Genomic DNA, 23,405 nt, shown 5'->3' with positions numbered 1-23,405 from the left:
AGAGGTGAGCAGACTAGGCCAAAGGCAGCATGGCCTGTTAAGAGGAGGGGGTTTTGCAGTAAGCAGACTTCAGGTCAAATCTCAGCTCCATGTCTACCATCCACCTGTTCATCCATCCATCAGCTATTTTATCCACCTATCCTTCATCCATCCAATCACCTATTCACCTATCACCCTATTCACCTTTCTATCTACCATCTATTTATCCTTTCAGCCTTCACTTATCTACCCATATTCATCTACTTACCCATCCATACCCACCTACCTATTTACCTACTCATCCAGTGCCCATCCACCTCCCATCCATTCATCTATCCATCTTTCACCCAAAAGTTTATCTACTCATCCATCCATCCTTACCCATCCACTCACTGGTTTGTCCATCCTTGGCCCATCTGCCCACACACCCACCTACTCACTACCCACCCAACTACAATTATAGGAAGCTTTCTACTATAATATGCCAAGTGTTGAGCTAAGTCCTGAGGAAACTGTGCTAAGAAGAGCAGATAGGCCTGGGATTTACAGTCTATTGTTTGACTGCAGTCCCTCATCTGCAAAGCAATAAAAGAATAATTACTTCCAAAGGCTTACTGTAACTGCCCATCAAGTAACACACATGAAACAATCTACTTCCTGGCTGCACCACAAGTGTAGATAACATCACCTACCAAGTCCTGGGAGGGAGTGGTCCAGAGCAGAGAAGGCTAAGAAAGGCTCTCAGCATCTGTAGCAAAGCCGCACAGGCCAACAATAAACAGAAACAGCAGGCAGAGCCTCCTGCTTCCCTTCTGGCAGAGCCAGTCACTCCATGGCTGCCCTCACCCTCTCTGCTTATCAGGGAAGGGATGTTACCTGGGCAACACCAGCCATCTCTCTGGAAACTGCTTCTGTGGTAGAGGTAGAAGCAGGCACAAGACACTGGGGTTCTCACGCCTGAGAGAGTGGAGCCTCTTAGCTCTTCCACAGGAGACAAGCTGTCATCAGGTGGGTGTCCCTCACCAGGAGGCGTGTCTCAGAATGTACTGGAAATGAACGCTCTTCCCAAGGATGGGGGGGGGGGGTGGGGGCGCACAGCTCTGCTGCCTGCTGCAGCCTCTGAGGCTCGCGTGCACACAAGTACGCATGCTCCTTGTCACTTGTCACGGGTACTCTGAGGAGCTGCGGAGGGGAGGACGTCCCTACGGAGATGGAGCCGAGTAAGCTACGGAGGATGCGGACTGGCTTTGACACTTTATTTCCAGGTCCAGCATAGAGCTGCCTGGCCTGTCTGAAAGCTACTAGCCCCAGGGGGCTTCTGACAGTCAACTTAATTAGAAGAAAAGTCAAGTGGAAGCCTAGCTCTTCAGCCACACAATTGCTCTGCAGCTGCTAGACAGAGAACACCGTTGTCACCACCGAAAGCTATGGGGGCAGTGCCATGCCCCTGTCACCATGCCTAAGGTCCAGCTCATCTGCCTCTCCACAGAGCCGATAGCACCGTGCTCAGCACAAGGAGACAGCCCCTATCTGCCCCTCCCCACATAGGGGACATGGGGTTCTCCAAGCCCCCAGCTAGTAGGTGCGTCCAACCTTGATACTGCCACCATAAAGCTCACGAGAACCTATGCACACACGCACACACACACACACACAGCTAGCATGTATGCCCTTTATAGTCTTTTTAATGTTGAGTAAATTAACACTTTTGTGATGGACCACATTCAAAGCAATCTTCTTGCATAAGAGCCATGGAGTGCAGGTTGAATGGGCCTCAACAGGGACCCCATCTTGGGCTTTTCCTCCAAGGTGTCTTTTTTCACAGTAAAATGTCCCCTATAGGCTCACCCAGCTGGTGGTGCTGTTTTGGAAGGCAGTGGAACCTTCTGGACATGGAGCCTAGTTGATGGAAGCGGGTTGTACGGGTGGCACATGAAGGCTGCAGGCAGGCTGTGCTCCTGTCTCCATCTCTTTTTACTCCCAGCTGTTGTCACAATCCTAAGCAGCTACCAGCTGTCCACTCTCATGCCTGTTTCCCCATGATGGCCCGTGAGCATGAACAAACCTGTCCCCGCTGCGGCTGTTTCTGTCAGCCTCTCTATCACAGTGACAAGAAAACTTATTGATTTATGTTGTGTGCCCCAGAGTCCCTCACACACCCAGCGAGAAAGGCAGACAGGCTGCCTACCCCCTGTCCTGACTGTACACTTGCCATGGGCTGTGGACATTGGTACAGGGAGACAATCGGCCTTCTAGATATAACATATACATGTATGGAAATGTCACAATGAAGCCCACCACTATGTATCATTAACACGCTAATAAAGACATTAAGATACTGCAAATGCAAGTTGCTTCTGTCACAGTGTGGGCCCATCTCATTGAGAAATATTCAGAGATGAAGGCGAACACTACTGCTCTCTTACGAGGAGCCTTCCTTTGTCTCAGGCTGGGAAGTGACCCTCCTTCCTCCACTTGCTGCTTTAGCTGTCAACTTGACACAGCACTAGAGTGAGCAGGAAGAGGGAACCTCTGCTAAAGAGTTGCCTCCATCAGACTGGCCTGTGAACATGCTGTGCCTATGAGGCATTTTCTTGATTAAGTGATGGAGGGAGGCCCAGCCCACTGTGGGAGGCACCATCCCTAGGCGGGTGGCTCTGGGCTGTCTAAGAAAGCAAGCTTCAGTTCTTGCCGTTAGCTCCTGCTTTGGCTTCACTCCACGATGGAGTACAACCTGGAAGGTGAAATAAACCCTCTCGTCTCCGAGTGACTTTTGGTCATGGTGTTTGTCACGGCAACAGAAAACAAACTAAGATACCAGAGATAGCCTGTGGCCTCGGCTGCCTGAGGACTCCAAGTCCAAGAGTCAGTCCTGCTGTCTTTGTCGTACACATAGGCCCATTATCAAGGTGAAAGCCACACCAGTGAACTGCCAATCATCTCAAGGCATTTGCTTCAGCAGCACTTAGCGCTTCACGTGCAGCTACCACCCCAAGGGAAACTGAAGACATCCAACAGTCAATACCTCTTTCCCTTCCAACAGCTAGTCTCTTCCTGGATCCAGGCAGGGCATGGGGATGGAGTCATATAACAAGCACATGGCCTTTGGAGCTGGCTTCTTGTACTCAGTGAGGTGACCTCAGAGTTGACAGGCAGCCTTTTGAGCGGCAGTATTCAGGTCCTCCTCGGGATAGAGCGTGGCCAGGCCACTGTGGCTGAGCTGCTTGTCCACAGATAAGGGCTAGGCTGTTCCCATCTCTGCCTCTGCTCTCGGCTAACCTCTGGATGGCCACCACCCCATCCCACGACCATCGGTGAACTATATATGGGTCTTTCAGGGCACCTATATTTGGCCAGCAGTCACTGCCCTTGCTTACCAGTAGAGGAATTCATCTATCAGGCTTTTTTTTTTTTTCTCCCTCAGGTGTGGGGACACAGAGGGGACACTCCAGCAAGGCTAGCAATTAGGTAACAATGGCTACCTGCTGGGAGCAGCTGTTGTGCACCTGGCTGTGATGGATGTCACTAGAAAGCCTTTCTTCTTCCTTTTGGAGGGCTCTGTATAGGTCAGGCTCTGTGCCAAACACCTAACCTGGTATTTTCTTGTGTGTGTGTGTGTGTTCATGCTGGTACACACATGTGTAAGAGTACAAGCAGAGGTCAAAGGTCAGCCTCGGGTGTCATTCTTCAAGAGTTGTCCGTCTTGTGTGGCTTTTTTTTTTTTTTTTTTTTTTTTTTTAAAATAAAAACATGGTTTCTGGGGACTGAACTCGGGTCTCCAAGCTTGCAAGGCAAGCTTTACTGACTTAAGCTATCACCCACAGGCCTACAAGTTAACTTCTGTAATCTCAACAGTACCTCAGGGAGGTGAGCCCCGCTTTGTAGATGAGAAAGTGGGGCTGAGCAGGTAAGCCACACAACTCGTGATAGGCAGAGAGAACTGGGGTAGCCATGTTTGTAAGCTGAGTGTCTGACCTCACGCCATCATGCTGGGTGAAGACACGGCTGGAGAGATGGCTCAGCAGTAAACAGCACTGGCTATTCTTCTAGAGGTTCTGAGTCCCAGCACCCACACGGCAGCTCACAACCATCTGTACCTACAATCCAAGGGGATCTCACTGATGCCTTCTACTGGCTTACATGGGCACCAGGCATAGACAAACATGCAGTCAACGCCCACACACATAAAAATAAATAAATAACTTCTAAAACCTGTGCCTTCTATTCTCAGTGTCTACTGTCCCTTCCTGTCAGCTGGAGAACCCAGCTGATGTGTGCCTGAGAAGACAGTTCCTGGGGAGATAGGTACTTTGTCTTAACAAAGGACACACAGCTCAGGCACTCAGCTTCCTAAGTGACCATCATAGGCAGCTTCCTTGTAGCTATTACTGCTGCCAAGGAAACGGAGGTGGGTGTCCTGCTCTACTGGCTCTGGGCATCAGCTGGTTGCCTGGGTAACCATGAGTCTGGCTGGTGAGTGGATGACCCACCTGGGTGTCAGGCTCCCAGCTGGGTACCACATCCCACTTGCGCTGCATCCCAGGCACAAACCAGTCATCACACAGATGCACTGTGGGCTTCCCACCGAGTTCATGCTCCTTGGAGGCAGGGATAGAGAGGTCTCTACTCTCTCTGCTTTCTGTAGAAGGTACCTGAGCCACCTGGGGTAAGGAAATTGCTGCTTAAGGCAAGGAGGAGAATCATAAACATCAGCACCAACATCAGAGATGCGTCCTTCAAACCACTGCCACGGACGGACAGGGAACCCAGGGAGGGGGGAAGGGGGAGGGGGAAGGGGGGGATGGCGGAAGGGGAGGTAAATAAAGACTTGGCCTTGCAGAGCTGGGTAGGGCCTGGCAGTCTGCACCAGGGGCTTTCGGGACACCCTGGAGACTTCAGAGCCCTGTAAAAAGCAAGATTCAACCGCATGCCTGCTGGCTGGCTGTAGGGGTAGACTGACCCCAACTCTTGGCCTAGATCAGGGGAGTGATGGAAGGGACCATTCCCTTGCCCGGGGACACAACGCTGGTAGCCTGGGCTGCACTGTCTCCCCAGAAGTTATAACCCAGTTACAACTGTGGACATCTGACTGTACCCTTATTAGGAAAACAGGGTCTTCGCAGATGGAATAAAGTTTAAGTAAGATGAGGTCATGCTGGACTAGGCTGGGCCGTGAACTGATGCCCATGCAAAAATGCCACATGGAAGCTGAGTCTCACAGAGAGACAGACAGACAGACACACAGACACAAAGACAGACAGACCGACACACACACACACACACCATACAGTTATGCAGACACACACCTACACACCCACCCACCATACAGTTACGCAGACACACACACACACCATACAGTTACGCAGACACACACACAAGCACACCATACAGTTATGCAGACACACACACACCATACAGTTATGCGCGCGCGCGCACACACACGCACACGCACACGCACACACACACACACACACACACACACACACACACACACACACACACGCACGCACACCATACAGTTATGCAGACACAACCAGGGAACCAAGTTGCATGGCCAGAAGTAAGAAGGGCCCAGGGTTGCCTGCAGGTCTCCAGATGCTGGACCAAGTCAGGCAAAGACACCCCCAGAAGCCTCCAAGGGAACAAGGGCCTGCTTCCACCTTGACTTTGGATTTCTGGCCCCAGAGCTATGAGACCGCAAATTCTGGTTGTTTCAAGACAGCTGGACCTGATGGTCTTGGGAAACTCATACACCAGTGACGCAGCATGCAAGGGCTGGCCACTCAGACCCGACTGTCCCCAAGCCAGGCTGATCTGTTTGTTAGCCTGTGAGCCATAGTGAGACAGACCTTCAGCTCTTCCTCCATTTGGAATATGCTGGTTTTCCTTTTCCTTAGTTGTCCTGGTAGTCTGTTCCCTGACTCCTCAGTGGACTGTGAGACCTGTATCACCACCCAAAAGCCTGGCCTGGCCTTTGTCACAATGCACAAGCTTCGCCCTGTGTGGCCTCAAGCAGGCTGGGCCCGGCCACCCGCAACCCTGTATACCTGCATCATCCATGATGTCAGAGGGAGCTACCTGGGGACCTGGCAGGCTGCAGGAAGAACTTCCAAGAGAATTCAGACAGGGACGTCAGCCACAGCTGACGTACGGTCCTTGGCGAAGAGGAGCCACGGGGGAGGATTCTACCTGGCATCTTTATTCCACAACAGCAGACACTGTCAAACCACCCACAAATCAAGTCTTCTCCCTACAAGCTTCTTCAGTACTAACGCCCACCCTGACAACCCTGCTAAGATGTTCAGTCCTGGCTAAACATCAGCAGCAAACTAAGGCGTAAGGGACTCCATGCTCAGTGGACCCCTTGATCCCGGTGCATTACAGATGGGTATCCTCAGACATTGGTACTTCTGTGGATACCAGTACACTGAATGAGTGTGTCCGTACATCCATGTTCACAGTAGCGTTGCTCACAACAAACAGTCAAGTGGTGCCTGGCAAGGTGGTGGCGCTCGCCTTTAATCCCAGCACCCAGAAGGCAAAGGCAGATGTATCTCTGTGAGTTTGAGCCCAGCCTGGTGTATAATGGGAGTCCAGGACAGCCAAAGCTACACAGAGAAACCCTGTCTCAAAAAACCAAACCAAACAAACAAAACAACAGTCAAGAGACAGAAGCAACCCAAGGTCACAAGTTCATGAACCAACTGTAGTACATACACACATTGGAGTATTATGCAGTCTTGAAAAAGAAGGAAATGCTGATGTGTGCCACAGCACACATGACCTGAAAGACATTCTGCTGAGTGACATGTGGCTAAGTCCATGTGATACCACTCATGCTAAGGTATTGAATGTAGGTACAGCTCTGTAGGTGCTACTCACCTCCCAGGGACACTGTACAGCTTAGACAAGATGGCGCGGATCAAACAGATGGAATCTAGTAGTCACTCAACAAGTGCTCGGCGTGCTTGACTTTTTAATCTGCCTTGTTGAAGCCTGGTATACATCAAACACTGGTACCACATAGTGTGATGTGCCTCTGCCCTAGTTCATGACTTAAGACTCGAATCCGCTACGTAACTGAAAGTGACTGTGAACGTCCAGTCCTCCTGCCTCCGCTCCCCAAGTGCCCGGCTTACAGGTGCACATGCTGTACCTGTTCTGTGAGGTTTTGGGAACTGAACATGAAGCTTCACACGTCCTACCAACTGAGCCCCATTCCTACCTCACAGGCTGACACCCCAGTGGCCATATGACATAGGCCTGTGAGCTACTCTTTGAGAACCAGTATGCAAAATCCTTTGCCTGAATTGGTTGGGAGGCTGGGACAGGGGTTCGAACCTGTGTATAGATTCAACTCAAGACTTTGACAAGAGCCTATGAGCCAGCAGCCACAGATGCCTGCTGCCATCTTGGCCAGTTTGGAGGGACTCTGAGCTTCTTCCGGATGTCCTTTATTGTCATGGTCCTGGAAACCTAACCCATCTAAGGACAGATACAGGCCCTTGCAAAGCCGGTGGAACAAGCCTCCGTAGATCGACACTGGTTCTAATACCATTCCAGGAACACAGTCCCAGGGCACAATCTGCTATAGCACCATGTAGTGGCTCTGTCAGGAAGGGACGTGTGGCCCCGTGAGCGGGTATCTCTGCCCGTCTGTGGGTCGTCTTGGTATGTGCTAGGGCCACCCTAAAAGCTCAGAGCACCCGGTGCCACAAGGCCCTTCTTCTCCAGATCTGCGCCACCAGCCCACTGAGCAAGCCTGATCATCTCTGGAGGGATGAGGGCAAATTCCTCTGTGGGGACAGCTGTGGTGGCTCTCTTAAGTCTCTGTTTAGCCTAGTTTCCAAGCCAGTGGGCGGGCAGGAGCCACCGAGACCAACACAGAACTGTGGGCTATCCTCCTCTCCTCCACTGGGCCACTCAACCACCATGCCACCCTGAAAGGAAGACAGCGTCCCCGGATCAGAGCACCCCACTTCCCACCACAGTCTCCTGAGGAATGGGGGTCATGTCAAATGATGACGCTGCCTTCTGGTTACGTCTGGAAAATTCATCCACAAGGAGAAGGGGTTGCGGGGGGGGGGGGGGGGGAGTCAAACAAAATTCTGCCTTAAAGGGCAGAAAGAGGGCTTACCCACAAACCCATGTATGTGAAAACCCTCCCTGTGCGGCTCGGTGACTCATCGGTCCCCATCAAAGCGTGTGCTGATGACACATGGAAGCTCCAGTCCCCTCCTTGCTTGGAAGGAAAAACAACCCACAGATGCCACTTCTTCCCGGAACGCTGGGAGAGCCACCATGTGGCTCCAGAGGCCTGGGCAGACCTTCAACAGCGAAGGGGACCAGATTTCAGGGACCAGACCTCAGAGCTCACAGCCAGATCTCTAGGAGGGCTGGGGAAGGACAGGAAGGTTCTAGGACAGGCGTGGTGGCCCAGGAGCCTAGTAAAGACTCAGCTCCCCTGGCTCCGATCATGTGCACATGTACACTGGGCACGTACCTATGTGGAGACTCAGGAACTAGCACCTGGATTTCCTTCCTCCCTCCCTCCCTTCCTTCATTTTTTTTCCTTCTTGTGTTTTTCTGAGACAGGGTTTTTTCTCTGTGTAGCTCTGGCTGTCCTGGAACTCACTCTGTAGACCAGGCTGGCCTCCAACTTACAGAGATCCACCTGAGTTCTGGGATTAAAGGGGTGTGCCACCACTGCCTGGCTCGCTCTTTCTTTCTTTCTTTCTTTCTTTCTTTCTTTCTTTCTTTCTTTCTTTCTTTCTTTCTTTCTTCTGTTCAAGACAAGGTCTCTTATCAGGATGTGGGGCTTGCTAATCAGCTGAGGCTGGCTGGTTAGTGAGCTCCAGGGAATCTGTCTATCTCTGTTCCTTCAGTGCTGAAGTTACAAGCATATGCCACCATACCTAACTAAAGGGAAAAAGGGGGGTGTTAGTGTTTCTAAGGGTCTTCCTTCTGGGCCATCTTTGCACCCCTCCCCCTCCCCCCCACACTCTCTAGCCTTGCTGCTTGGGGCATGTCACTATATCTAGTCTGGGTTCCAGGTGTTTGGCAAATGGAATAGGGAGACCAGTTTCCCAGGGTGAGGCCTGGGAAGCAAAACCCCTTGGGCTGTTTGTAAACAGTTCAAATCCTCTGCTCTGGTCCTTTCAGAAAGCCCATTGCCTAATATGAATGACAGTGAGTTACTAAAGGTCCAAAGCCCCTTCTAGGTGCTGGGTGGTTTGGCACTTGGCAAAACACAGGCGAAGCATCACACAGACACAGAGCTCGGGGGCCAGCTGGGTTTTGGGTGCCCTTTGGGAAGGCAGAAGCAAGGGGTAAGGTGGACCTCTCCCTGAGGTCTCTACAGAGACACCCGTCACATATGAGAGCCAGAGGGACAAGGACCCAAATGGTGAGGGGAGAAGAATCAAGTCCATGTGGCGTTTTAAAAAGAAAACGGCCTGAGCAGCTTGTTAGGTCACCAGCAGGGACAGCCAGTGGGAACGCAGACCTGAGAAGAGGGTCTGCTTCTGAGTCTTAACGCTTCTCCGCCATTTTAAAAGGGCTGCCACAGACCTATGCACAGCTCAGTTTGCCTTTTTAATTTTTTTTATTTGAGAATTTCATACATGCGTACTGTGTTTACATCATCCCACCCCCAGAACTCCTCCAATGTCCACTTTACTCCTTCTCAAATCCACAACTTCTTTAGTTACTACTGTTAACACACACACACACACACACACACACACACACACACACACACACACACACACACACAACCTGTAAGTATAAACTTTATATGCATATAATATAATCTGTTGAGTCCACTTGGTATTGGTCCGATGTAGACGTGTTTAGGGTGACCCACTGGGGATTGGATAATCCGTTAGGGAGCTTGTCCCTGAATGAAATTGATTCTCCCTCTTTCAGCAGCCTCCAATTGCCTGTGGTTCTTCATCTGAGGGTCGAACCTTGTAAGATTTCCTCCACCACACTGGTACAACAGCTGGGCATCAGGACACAGGTCTTGCTTGAAATTTTGTGGGTGCAGTGCCCCTGTCGTGTTTAGATACATGCTTTCTAACATGTGGTCCTAGTCCTCCTGCTCTTGTCTTTCTATCTCCTCTACCAAAATTTCCTCAGAGTCTAGTGAAGATGACAGCCAACCAAGTGCTCACACTCAACAGGACCTGCATGCTTTGTTCCATTTGATTAGAGTTCCATTTTTTTTTTTTTAAAGACAGAAAAAAAAGTGTGCACAGGTTCGTAGCAAGTGGCAGTTCTTGTGAAGTTCTTTGTCCTTTTCAATATTTAAAAACAAACAGGAAACCCGATTTTTAGTACCCCTGCCCCAGGGCTCTCTCATCTCCCCCCCCCCCCCCGCACCCCAAGCCTCAGAAGCAGTGGAAATATACAACCATTCCAGGAAAAGAGTGGTCAGTCTTTGCTTAAGGAGACCATAGTGTACCCTACAGGCTGTTGACTTAACTCCCACGCACCCACAACAGACACCACAGTGTTCCTGATGGTCTTGTCTGTACCAGGCCTAACTGGACGTGTCCTGCCACAAGAGGTTTAACAAGCAGAGACACACTCAAAGCCCAACAAATGCCACCAGCACTGACAGAATACAGCGTCACTGCGCAAACAACACATCTAAGTCTGGCAAACCTAATTTTCTGCCTTCGTACGAGCCCAAGGCACAAACGAGCCCATTCACAATGCTGAGTACAAGCAGGTCCGATGAATAGATGTGACCTAGTCGTGTGGGCACCGGGAGACCCACAGCACACGGTCGTAGCCCAAGTTCCCTGGGGAGAATTCGCTGGGTCGCCTCTTTTGGTCTGTATGCTTCTCTCTAGAGAAACTATAAAAAAACTGATCTAAAAGACAGAAGAGCCTGAAACCAGGCAAGTCTAGGGGTACAGGCCCATAACTGTACCTCAGCTACCTACTCTAGAGGCTGGAGCAGGAGGACAGCAAATTGAGGTAACTTAGCAAGATCCTGTCTCCGAATCAAAACCAGAGGGTTAGGGGGTGGAGCTGAGTGGTCCAGTACTTCGCTAGCACAGAAGCTCCAGGCCTGGAGAGAAAGGTGAGAGTGGAAAGGAGGGAAGGCAGGCAGGAAGACAACAGAGAATGTATTAAGTGGGGAAGTGGAAAGGCTGTAGGGTCGGGGTGGGGGTGGTGGGCTCCTGTCCCTCGCCTCCGTGCCTTCCACGTCTGTAACTTTGCCAAATTCTGGCCATAGAAGCTGGAAGGATGGGACGAAGCTAACTCGGAGGCTACCTGCCTAGGCTTGCATCCTAGCCCTGCTTGAATCCAGCAGAAAAATACTCAACCAATCCCTGTGCTCCTAAAGCACATTTTGGTTGAGATGGGCCTCATCAAGCCTTGGGGTTCTAGGATATCCCCCAGCAAGGCTCCCAACATCAGAGGGTGACCAATAATTGTTTTCTTTCCTCTACCATAAAGGAAGCCTGGGAACACGGTTCTCCTCCCCAAGGCCACCCAGCCTCTGCCATTTGTTAGTTTCAATCCCAGGAGTCCCCTTGTTGTTAGTTACGGGGACCCCAGTGACTCTCTGAGGGGCCACGATGAGGCTGGAAGACACTGGAGACTGGTAGCTTGGGCCACCAACGGCTTCTACACTTGGGTCCCCAGGGCCAGCCCCCTTGGTTCTCTGGGTCACCCCGGGGCCTTTCTGCAGTGCGGGAGTAAGGTGGCCCCTTGCAGGGTGGGGACAGCTCAACTTTTACAATGCTCCAAGAGACCCTCTGATCATTCTGGGGCTGAATGCCAAGAGGTGACCTGGATGAGCAAGGCAGGCATGTGGCTGGGCTGTAAAAGGACCAAGGCCCTACCCTGAAGTAAGGGGCCAGACCAGGTCTAGGCACTGAGTACAAGGGAGTGGTGTGGTATACCTGGGCAGGTGTGGGAGCCACGTACGACTGTGGCTATGCTGTCAGGCCAGGCAACCAGCCCGATTTCATCTCTAACCCTCAATACATCTATGAGGCCTGGAAAGAAATGTAAATCTGCCTCTGTGCCTCTGTCTCTCTATCTGTCTCTCTCATTGTGTATTCTACACACCCAGGACTGAGGATTTGAATTGGGGTCTGTGAAAGCTGTCTGTGTCTTTTCCCTCTGGCTATCTGACTACTGACACAATGGGCCCCACGCAACTAGAATTCCCTCCCCCCGCCCCCCACACACAGAGGATTCATGCTGAGAGAAAGAAAAGACTGGAGTCCAGGTGCCAGTCAGAAAAGGAACCTGAACCACTCAAAAAGAATGCACATAGTTCAGACAATTCATCGGGGCCACCTCAGGAAGAGTCTGGAGCTGAGACGATGATGGGTAGGTGACAGATGGGGTAGGTGACAGATGGGGCCGGTTGTGCATCTCTATACCTAAACCTCCTGGCCCTGTATTGAAGATGAACTGGCGGGGGAGGGGGCAGGACAGAGGAGGATGCTGGGGCTCTTAGTCATTCCCTCCTCTTTTTCATTATCACGGCGGCTATTTAACTGGCATAAGAGCAGTGGCCAAGCCTAGATTACTGCCATCAGGGCCCAGGACATGAGCCTAAAAATGTCAGTAACAATCTATGAGGCATATATGTGTTGTGGGTGGTGAGTATGTGCCTATGTGCATGCTCTGCACACCTGTGTCTGGAACAGGGGAGTGGGGTGGGGGATGAGGGGTGGGTCACACCAACACACACAGCATTCAGTTCTGGGTTCAAGTTAGGCCTCTGTTCAAACGCTATGTGATGGGTGAACTCAGGTGAACCTTCTCAGCCACACTGTCCACACCTGAAATAGGAACATAGGAGAAGCAGTCCTTGTAGCTGAGATGGTCCACTATCCTCAGTGCAGAGCAAGTGCACAGAGTGAGGAGCTGCTGCTTAGTGACTGGAGATGTGTCTGTCTGGACACCCCAGGAGAGGATGTGTAGGTCAGAGTGAGAAGAGTCCAAGCCACAGCACAGGATCTGGGAGGGGCTCTGGGGCTCTTCACAGTGTGACTTCCGGACCAGGGAGAGACTGAGTCAGGGTGACAGTGTCACTGGAGCACCCTGTACTGAGTGAGCCCCAGGCTTCCTATGTCAGGAGTGTTCTGGCTTGGCCTTCAGCAAGGGGTACAGGATGGGGTGTCAACTCAGGGCATTCAGTCACTCTGACCTGGTCCTCCTGCCATCCCGGCATGGGCCAGGCCTCCTATCTATATGGAGTGCAGGATGAAACTCCTGATTTTATGAGCAGCAAGCAGCCTACGCAAGGACCCTGACAGTGGCTGTCCCTGAACAGGGGCTCTGAGAACGTCCTGGGTCAATCCTTTGCTACATGGCAAGTGTACTTCTAAGAAGCCATGTGTCCTCAGCAATGTCTTCTCTGGCAATTCTTTTGGGCTCTGGCCCCTCTTTTTATAAGACAAGAGTGACAAAGGCTTCGAACAACTATCCTGAGATTCAAGATGTGTATGAAACACAGACATAAGGTACTCATGAGCCTGGGAGACACCGTACGGCCAACACTGGCAGGAAGTCTTCCTGTGGGTGCACTGGTCTGCCGGGACGTATGGCTCAGGCCGGAAGAGGACTGGAGAGTGTGTGGCAGGAACAGTGGCTCCTACCTGGACCCGCTCCACTTCCCTCACAAACAATAATTCTATGATCTTCACAAAGACCCAGTGGGTGAAGTGCTACTGCCACCCCATTTCACAGCGAGGAAAACTGGGGGGTCAAGTCCCTCTCCACCGCCAACACATGAATACAATGCTCCTTTATACATTATAGGTCTCTTTCTTTTTTCATCCTCCTGCAAAGTACAGAGGAGGGACAGAGGTCTGAACGGGGGTGCCTGTGGGGCTACACCTTCCAGGAACTTGGAAAAGCCAGCTGGGGAGAAGCAGTCAGCTGTGGTCAGGCATATGCAAAGGCACTCATGGCTGGCCAGCCTTCTGTCACACACCCTGCCTGTCCCCTGCCACCTCAGCCTGTCCCCTGTCACCTCGGCCTCTCCCCTGAGCCCTAGGCCTGTTGTGTTTTTACTGACCCAGTTTCCCTTGAGAATACAATCATCTGTGGGTTTTACGACTTCTGTGCAGCCTCCAAACTGCACCAGGAAGCAATGGCTGAGCTGCAGAGTCCCAGTTGTGTAGGGCAAAGCCCCGTACCTGGCTTGGGGCTCACTATCAGCCGTAGCTACTCTTCAAAGTGTCTAGGCAGGCTTTTCCCTCACACTTCAGAGCCCAGAGAGAAAAACAGACCAAGTTCTCACAGTTTTGTAAGCACATGGCATGCCATCGCAACCTGGCACAGTGTCACTCAACTTAGGCTGCCCCCTCATAGCCGTGTTACACACATAGCCTAGTGTGTACGATGGGCCTGTCCCTCCATAGTAACATATATTTGCTCTTCTTGGCCTTGAGCATGCATTATGCCTTTCCTCTTATGGCCTTAGACAACATAACAGGCCCGTCACCTCATAGGGTTGCACAACAGGTCTGTCTCCTCACAGCCTTTACACATGGATGGGCCTGTCTCCTCACAGCTCTGTACACACAGTAGAATCTATGCTCTCAGACTTGTACCTCATAGCCTTTCACATACAGAAGGGCCTGTCTTCCTAGACACAGAATGGCCTGAGCCCTCGAAGCCTCATGCGCATGCATGTAGGCTATCTCTGCAGACCCTGGCCTCTGAGGGCCTGGGCAGGAGCAAAGAGGAGCATCTGAGTCAGAACTGAGGCCTCATTAACTTGGTATGACTGTTTATGTTCCCCACCCAAGGGAATTGGCCTCAAGGGCCTACTGCCTAAACCAAACAGACGGCCTCCCCAGGGAGCCCTTGGGACTGCAGGCTGGGCTCCTGGGAATTCGGGTAAGGCAGAACAACTCTTTCCCATCCCGCTTCTAGTACATGAGGTGCTGGTCTTCCCTCCATCCTGTCATAAGACCCTGAGCATCTCTAGACTCCCCTGACCACGGCTACTGAGGGCAAGAGCAGAGCTCTTTCCAGGGACTGTGAGAAAGGACTTAGGGTACATGGCCTTACTATGCCAGCCTCAGGTCTCCTCAGAGCAACTGCTGGCTCAAGAGAATCTATTCAGGCAGAGAAAACTGTGGTGAGGGAACCAAGACTTCCATGATGGCAGCAGGGGGCACACGAGGAAAGCCCAGCAGAAATTCCCTGACCTTTAAAAATGACAAGAATTCTACTAGGGGCGTCAGTCAGACACCCTGCTGTGTTCCTCGGGGACAGCCTGAAGTGGACTCTGTCACCTCCCTTGGCAGAGGTGTGCTGCCATTCTGAGGGTCACAGGCTGTGGACAGAGCTAAGTCCTTTATAAGACCCAGTTTTGCCCTGGGCAAGTCCAAGCAAGGTAACCCAGGAGACACATTATCCAAGAGGCATGCATCACACTACAAAAAGAGCATATGCTATATATATTTTCTGTTGTAGGCCACATGCAAAAAAATTCACAGATTCAAACCGTGGTTGTGGGAATGCTAAATGTCCTAAATACTGACATTCTATTGTTGGGTTTTTGTTTGTTTGTTTTGTTTTTTGTTTTCTTATTAAAAACAGAAGAAAAAAAAAAAGAAACAAGTAAAGGTTGCCTTCACCTATAAAGAGTAGGAACGGTTGTCTAAGCCCAGCGGTGGTGCTGGTGGCGGCGGCGGTGCACGCCTTTAATCCCAGCACTTGGGAGGCAGAGGCAGGGATCTCTGCAAGTTCAAGGCCAGCCTGGTCTACAGAGCTAGTTCCAAAATAGCCAGGGCAACAAGTGACACCCTGTCTCAGAAAACCAGCCGTCACCACTCATTCCAAAGAGTGGCTGTCTCAAGAGAAACAGAGAAATGGTTAGACACAGAATGGGCGGATGAGTCCAAATCTCTGCCGGTTAGGCCGTGAGGAGTCAGGACAGACCCGTGAGTCTAGACTCATGTTGCTACACAGCTATGGGCAACCCAAGCCGCTGGGCCTCTCTCAGCTCTAGTTCCCATACTCACTAAACGGACAGTAAAGCGGAAGTATCCAAGCCGGGTCTGACACATTGCAGACTTTTAATGAATAAACATCCAGATCTGTCTGGATCGGGACAAGAAAAAGTAAGGGTTCGAACCCAGGACTTCCAGCTGACATTGCTAGTTGGAAGCACCCCCCCCCCAAACCAAACATCGTATGACTGTCATTTTTGCAAGGATGGGTAGGGTAGCCGGTCTTAACTCTCACCAAACTTAATGAGTGCCAAGACTAAATCAAGTTGCTGGAGCGAGAGACCACTGCCACCTGGTGGCTGCATACCCACATCACCGGGGTGGGGGGGGGGTGGCACAAGTGGCCCTGGGGGAGTTCAGTAACATCTCACACAAGCTCCTGTGGTGGGAGTGAAGGTCACAACCTACATCCTGGCAAGGTCATCGCCATCCTCTGACACCTCTGGCTTAGTTTTCCCAAGTGCTTTTAAAGAGTTTTCACTGAATTTAATCATCATGAAGATACCAGATGCCCTCAGAATTGAGATCAGAACCGCTGGGAACCCAAGGTTCCCGCCCTTTCCCCAGCTCTGCACTCATTTTGTGAATCCCACATATTATCCTAGCCTAGAACTCCGAAATCATCTTTCTACCGAAGTCCCTAGAAATTTTGCTTCCTTGTAAGCCTTAAACTGGTGGCAACCCTCCTGCCTCATACTCCTAAGTGCTAGAAGCATAGGCTTGTGCCACTGTGCCCAGCTTCAAGTTCCATTTTCACACCTCTGTCTCAGTTTACCTCTTAAAACTTTTTAAGCATGGCCTGGAGTACGGGTGGGGGTGGGGGGAACATCCACCTCAAAAGGTGAGTCACTACCCTTAAACCCTCCTTAGCCCTTGTAGCCAGAGGCTGAGCTACAGACTGAGCCTCACCATTCCCAGACTAGGCCTGGCACAGACAGGAATGAGTGTCACAGAGGAAATGGACAGGAGTCTGACCTAGCAGCCAGTATACAGTAGGAGCTCAATAAATGCAGTCACACTCTAATGATGTAAGCTTAACTCAGACTTGGCACTAGGGAGAAAAGAAAGAATAAACCAGCCTTGTGACCAGATTCCATCCCCTGGGCCACTGAACACAACAGAACCAGGTCCCAGGACCTGTGCCCTCTCTGGCTCTCAGCTGTTACCCTCTAAGCCCCAAGTAACCACTGCAAACCAGCAGCAAGGGCCTGACTTACCTTCCACTGCAGAGAATGGAACCACTGGTCTCGCAGGTAGCTGTTGGCGGCCTGTAACGACAAGAATAGGAGAATGGCAGGTCATCATTTTCTGGAATATTTCAGACCATCTTACTGGCCTTCACACAAGCCCCTAACCTCTTGTCTTCTGCCCTGAGCTCCTGGCTTGCCTCCTAAAAAAATTATGCACTGACTTTTTTTTTTGGTTTTTCAAGACAAGGTTTCTCTGTGTAGCCTTGGCTGTCCTAGACCAACTTTGTAGACCAGGTTGGCCTCGAACTCACAGCGATCCACCTGCCTCTGCCTCCCGAGAGCTGGGATTAAAGGTATGCACTGAGTCTTAAGAGCAAAACCAGCAGAAGACATGGCCGCCGGTATGGGATAGTTTTGCTGGGTACAAGAGTTTCCCACTCTGCTGGCTGAAGCATGTCCCCTGTGATTACGCATACTGAAAGACCTTGGATGAATGGTGGGAATTGACCGAAGGTGATAGAGCCGAGTGGACTGGTGACTCTGGGGTTCTCTAAACACTCCCCACAATAGACTTCCAACCCTTTGCCTATATCTACCATAGCTCAGCCTCGGAAAGACCCAGGCTCAAGTCCTCGCCTTGATCCTAGCCTAGCTGTGAGGCAGTTACCCAACCACACAGGCCTTCAGAAGCCCGTGAAGAGAAGCATCCCCGATGGTCTGTGGCTCACCCACACTCCAGCACTGGTCAGCACTGACCCTGTATCTGGTCACATGACAAATGAGCCATCGGGTGTGCAACAGTGGGATGGTGCAAATATCTTGCAGATGTTCAACAAAGGCTCTCCAGAGTCAAACAGCTCCAGCTACGGATGCGTTGGAGTCTCTGGTGTAAAATAATCTATACAGTTAGCTCTGTCGAGGAGACTCAGAGCTCTCATGGGCAAGAGTAAAGCACGATGGGCCACGTCCAGCACAGCCCTGGTCCACAACCTAGTCTATGCTCTTAACGTTTCACAATGCTGGGGAGGGATGACGGGAAGGGGGCCTCCAAAAACATATACACCCTAGACATCCAAACATCTAAAATCCGAGAGAGGAGACAGACTCTCTCCTGGGCCTCAGGAGCAGAACCCTGGCCACAGCCTCCTAGCAGGCAACTACAGGAGATCCAACTGATCTTGGGATGAGAGTCAAGCCTAGCATAGTGTGGGCTCCACTGCCACCTTCCTGATAGGGACCTGGCACCTAGATGTCCCCGTGTTGTCCAGAGCTTTGTTTCCAGCTCCCTTCCTTCCAACACAAAGTACAAGCACGCATAGCCTGGTGACTTGACGAGTGAACATGAGCTGATGTGACAAGAAAGGGACCCTTCACTTGTGGGCAGAAGCTTTCCTTTTTAAGAGTCAGCGCTTGACTTAGCCCTGTCCACAACCATGCTGTAGCAGCAGAAATATCTCAGATGATGTGTGCTCCAGAACAGAGGCCTAGCAGCCTCAGGAACCGAGCAGTGTGAACTGGTAGGAAGCCTTTGCTGCTTTGAGCTACACAGGACTGGGGCTGCTTCCTTGGTGCAGCGGATCCAGGCTTGCCTCCTCACCCATCTGTGTGACTCTAACATGGCCTGACACTGCACCGAGAACTCTCCACCTTCGCCTGCTCCCTCCAGTGCCTGCGCAACTCCTAGCCACCCTGGTCGCACCCAGAATGCCACTTCTCCAGGATGACTCTCGAGGCTGGCTTCCCCTGCCTCAGCTCACATAACATCCATCATTCTGTTGTGTTGAGCTGTCCTCCTTCCTACAGGCTGTGGCTCTCTGAGGCTGTAAACTACGTATGATATAACCATCACTGTGTTTGTAAAGCCCAGAGCAATGGAAGACTGGCTGGTGTGTTGAATAAATGAGGGAGAACTCAGTGTGTTCATGCGCACAGGGCAGGGAGGCATGGGATGGGTGCAGGGGGGAGTAAGCAGAGGATGGACAGATGGATGGGCAGGTAGATGGTTGAGTGGGTATATGGGTAGGCGGATAGATGGCTAAGTAGGTAGATGGATGAGGGCAAATAGATGGGTGTGTGGATAGATGAATAAATATGTAGATACGTGATCAATTGGATAGAGGGTAAGTGGGCAGACGGATGAATACACGGATGGGTAGGTAAATGGGGACATAGATGCATGGAGATGGAGGGGTAAGTGGTTAGATGGTTAAGTGCTACATGGATGGAAGGATGGATAGGTGCAGTGGGTGAGTGTACATGCAGATGGATGGATGGATAGGCAAATGTGTGGACAAGTAGGGGTGTGTGTGTGTGTGTGTGTGTGTGTGTGTGTGTGTAGACTGATACAAGAGTAGGTAAGTAGACAGATGGATAAGTGGGTGGCTGGACGGAAGGGTAGGGGTGGAGGTAGATGGATGGATGGATGGATGGGGTAGGTTATGTTGACAGAAAAATGGCTAAGTGGACAGGTTTGCTCCCAGCTGGATGGATGCACAGGCATAGGAAAGAAAGAGGGAGGGAAGGAAGGTGGGAGGGAGGAAGGGAGGTAAATCTTAGAACTGATTCACCCATCCTATGGAATTTCAAAAAAAAAAAACCCTTCCAGCCCTAGCACCCTCTTCATCACCATGCTTTTGTTGAGTCTCCAAAAGCAGCAGGGTGGTAGGACCCTGAACACTTGTGTACCAGGCTTCGACTATGTGACTCCAGGAGACAAGTACTGTGGTACAGTCACAGGTGAAGAAAGTAGCCCCTGAAGCTTCTTGCCACTGCCGAGGACAGTGGGCTAGTCCAGCCGACTTGGATCACACCACAGGTCCAACTCTCCCTTAGCCTGTTTGCCCCAGTACCAGCTATGGAGCAGACAAGCAGTGTACCCAGCTGTGGCTCTGGAGCTGCTTAGCGCCTCTTAGGTCAGCATGGAAAGCAGGGTGGGCCAGGCAGTGTGTGACAAAGGTGATGTTTCCTGCAGCAGAGGATGCCAGGTGACACTCTTGAATGCCAACACAGGCCTCCCCAGGTGGCTCCCGACAGATGGCAAGTTGTCCTGGCCGAGCTGCAGCCTGAAGGGACAGTCTGTCTACCCATGAAAGTTCCCTTGCAGCCAGGGTAGCAGCCAAGAGAACACAGGTCCCAGGGAACACCAGGCACAGTGAACACCTTGAGGGTGAGCGGGGTTAGAATCCCCTGGAGCCCCAGAGGGAGTCCGCAGCCTGCCTTGCCCCCATGGCCCCAGGCTGGCTTCTGGTGGCTCTCTGCCTGTGCCTGGTGATAACCTTCTCACAGGGCTGGCCCCAGGCAAGCCGGCCCAACTTCCTCAGCAGACTGCTGCCAAGTTCTAGCTCATTGTTGCATTGTCTGAGAGGTGAGAAAAACAGCCCGGAGCCTACAGGGACTGTTCCCAAGTTCAGCTTCCTGCCCAGTGTCCAGGAAAAACAGCAAAGAACGGCCGGGAATGTTCGTTCTTTCTCCCTCTCTCCCTCTCAGTTCCAGTAAAGAGGGAACCCTTCCTGTCCCTGCCAGCTACTTGTGTGTAGGGTAAACAGTTGTCCATCTCCCATGGAGCTTTGGAGGCCAGAAATGAGAAGTGGGGGTGCACTTTCGGGAGGGAGAACCCACTTTCCTTCCTTATTCCAGCCACCCTGGGCTCTGTCTGTTCTTCCTTAAGGGTGGACTGTCTGCCTCAAGGATATGAGTACCACATGGCTCCGCAGGGCTTAGCACTTCACCAGATGCCCACCGGCAAGGTGGCCCCAAATAGGACATACACAGTGTGTGTAGGTGCTCACAAGCTGGCCTCGTCACAATGGAGCGGACAATGGAGTGGGAAGGGAGAAACATGACTAGCAGGTCTCTGCTGTTGGCTGGAGCCTCTAACGTGTTTAGGGAGCTCACCCTGAAATCACGAAGCGGGCAGGAGCACTGCCTGGCCCCCATGCTGGGCACTACACCTGCAGGAGGATTACACCTGTGGGAAGGTTCATCCAGTCTTCCTGGAATGGAAGCCCCCGGGTCAGGTCCCAGGGGGGCTAGACTTTCAGGAAGATAGGCTACCGATGGAAAAAAGACAGAATGGGAACCAGGAGGACACTGGGATCAGAGGAGGAGTCCAGGAGGGTGAGAGAGAGGATGAGAGAGATGCTTTAAGACTGGGAAGACGTTAGAGGAGGGAGCGAGGAAGAGAAGGAAACAGAAGGCAAGCAAGTGTGGTGGTGGTGGTGGTGGTGGTGGTGGTGGTAGAGGAGAGATAGCAAGACAGAAAGACAGACACAGAGGCAGACAGGGAGGATGAGAGGTTGGACACAGAGGGCTAGACAACGCGGATAGAGCCGAGCCCTTGGCACCCGGTGTGGCTCAGCACCAAGAAAGAGCAGTTTCCAATCAATAGCATCAATTAAAGCCAAGCTCACGTCGCCGCAGGGGCTGATGTCGGCAGTGCCCACATTTGGCTCAAAACACTCCATCCAGGGCTTCTGTCATTCTGCAGCACAGGCCCTCGGAGCTTCCACTGGGCTATGATCCTGAGCGGTGACCCTTCAGCCTACCTGGCTGCTTTCCAGGTCCCTTCCCACCCTGGGGCAAGGAAGATCTGTCACCAGGCACAGAGGCTGCTCTTGGTGACACGGTATGTCATTCAAGAATTAAGAAGATAAAGCCATGGCCCTGACATCTGTCACACAACAGCGTGAGGACCAGAATGCCGAGCAGAGGCCCCAACCAGCAGCTCTGCCATCTCCCTGGGGAACAGAGAAGCCATGCACAATTATGGAGTCTAGAGAGGAGGCAGAGCCAGGCAGCCAACCTAATGTGCTTCCCTTGGCCTGACAGGAGGTGGGAGCAGGAGAGAGACCCAAAGGGTGGGCAGGGGCAGGGCTGCACCCACCTAGCTCTCTGAAGGGAGACTGTGCCGCTTCCCTGAGATGGGCTCCGGATTGCAGCAGTAGCTGCTGCAGCCTCCTCTCCTCCGTCTTTTTTCTCTTCCTTTCTCCTCTCCTCCTCTGCTGCTCCTGCCTCTGGCTCAGCAGCCACCAAGCAGGGGCGGAAAGCGTGGAGGACGCTGGGGCAGCCTGGTTTGCCAGCCCGCAGGGGGAGCTCTGACACGTCACTTAGCCCACTGCAGCCTGGGAGAGTCATCACTGCCACCAGCCAGGGCCCTGGGCAGGTTAAAGGGACATGCCCAGAGCTGGCCGGCATGCCTTGCTCCTCTGACCCAAGGTGATGCTCTAGCCTTTCGGGGGGGAGGGGGGTAAGGCTACCCTCTCTAGCTCCAGAAACGAAAGGCCCTCCCTGCTAATGAGAGGGGACCACAATCAACAGAGAAAACAGGGACCCCTGGCTATTTCCCACATATCCAGCCTTCTGCCCCTCAGCCCCAAATCTGTTTTCTAGTGTCCCCTCTGTCCTTTAAGAGCTGTCTATGGCTCCCTAATGCCTTCAGTATATATATAGTCTGGGGCTGACAAGACTATATCGTCTAGACATGGCCACACAAATCAACCTTACTCCCAGCTGCAGCAGAGAGCCCGCTCCCCACACTCATACTAGATGTGCCCCCTCCAGGGCACCCTCTTACCCATCCACCTGTACCCCCAAACCAATGGATCCCTGGGGCCCAGCTATCTCCCGAGGCCGAGTGAGTTACCCTCCCCTTCCCCCTCCTTCCCAGTCCTCAGGGACATGTCTGAGTTGCAATTTCAGTAATCATGTGTTTATGGCTGGGTCTCCCCAGAGGCTGAAAATGAGGATGAGGATGAGGATGGGGCCATAGGGCCCGGCGAGGAGCAGGCTTGAAGCTGTGTAAATCAGCAGTGAAGGCATTCCAGAAGGCTGCCCTGCTGCTCTTCACGGTCCTCCTTGTCTTGGCTATTGGGGATCGTGGGGTCAGCCGACGCCTCCCCACAGGCCTGGCATCGCCCAGCCTTGCATAGACCCCGTACTGCCATCACCGGCTGGGCAAGAGGAAGAGATGGGAGGCAGCGAGGCTAAAGGAGGCGCAGCAGAGGCTGAGTATGTCCCCTCATTAAGGACAAGAAGACAAAGAAGGAACTTGGGGGGGGTTCTGCTGGCCTGAAGGGACATGATAAGTATTGGGGGGCGAGGTAGTCACAGTGGGCAGAGCACGGTGGCTGAGCTCGAAGATGGGCTATGGCATGCATGGCTTTTGGTGTCCTCCAAGAGAAGACAGTAAGGACAGCGATGTGTCACACAGTGTCCCTCACACTGCAGTGGCAAC

At 52.1% G+C, this 23,405-nt stretch overlaps 1 protein-coding gene across 1 annotated transcript in view; it reads right to left on the bottom strand.

Moving 5' to 3' along the window:
* Positions 1 to 23,405, bottom strand: part of Cmip (c-Maf inducing protein) — a 198,037-nt gene that overhangs the window by 52,646 nt on the left and 121,986 nt on the right. The window contains exon 3 of the mRNA XM_051169014.1: positions 17,201 to 17,251. Coding sequence (XP_051024971.1) covers positions 17,201 to 17,251 — 51 coding nt within the window. The remainder of the gene's footprint in view (positions 1 to 17,200; positions 17,252 to 23,405) is intronic.

Source organism: Acomys russatus, chromosome 26, assembly GCF_903995435.1.
Source record: "Acomys russatus chromosome 26, mAcoRus1.1, whole genome shotgun sequence".
Classification (NCBI taxonomy): Eukaryota; Metazoa; Chordata; class Mammalia; order Rodentia; family Muridae; genus Acomys; species Acomys russatus.
Note: the sequence above shows the minus strand (reverse complement) of the source record. Positions and strands in the feature narration are given on the sequence as shown.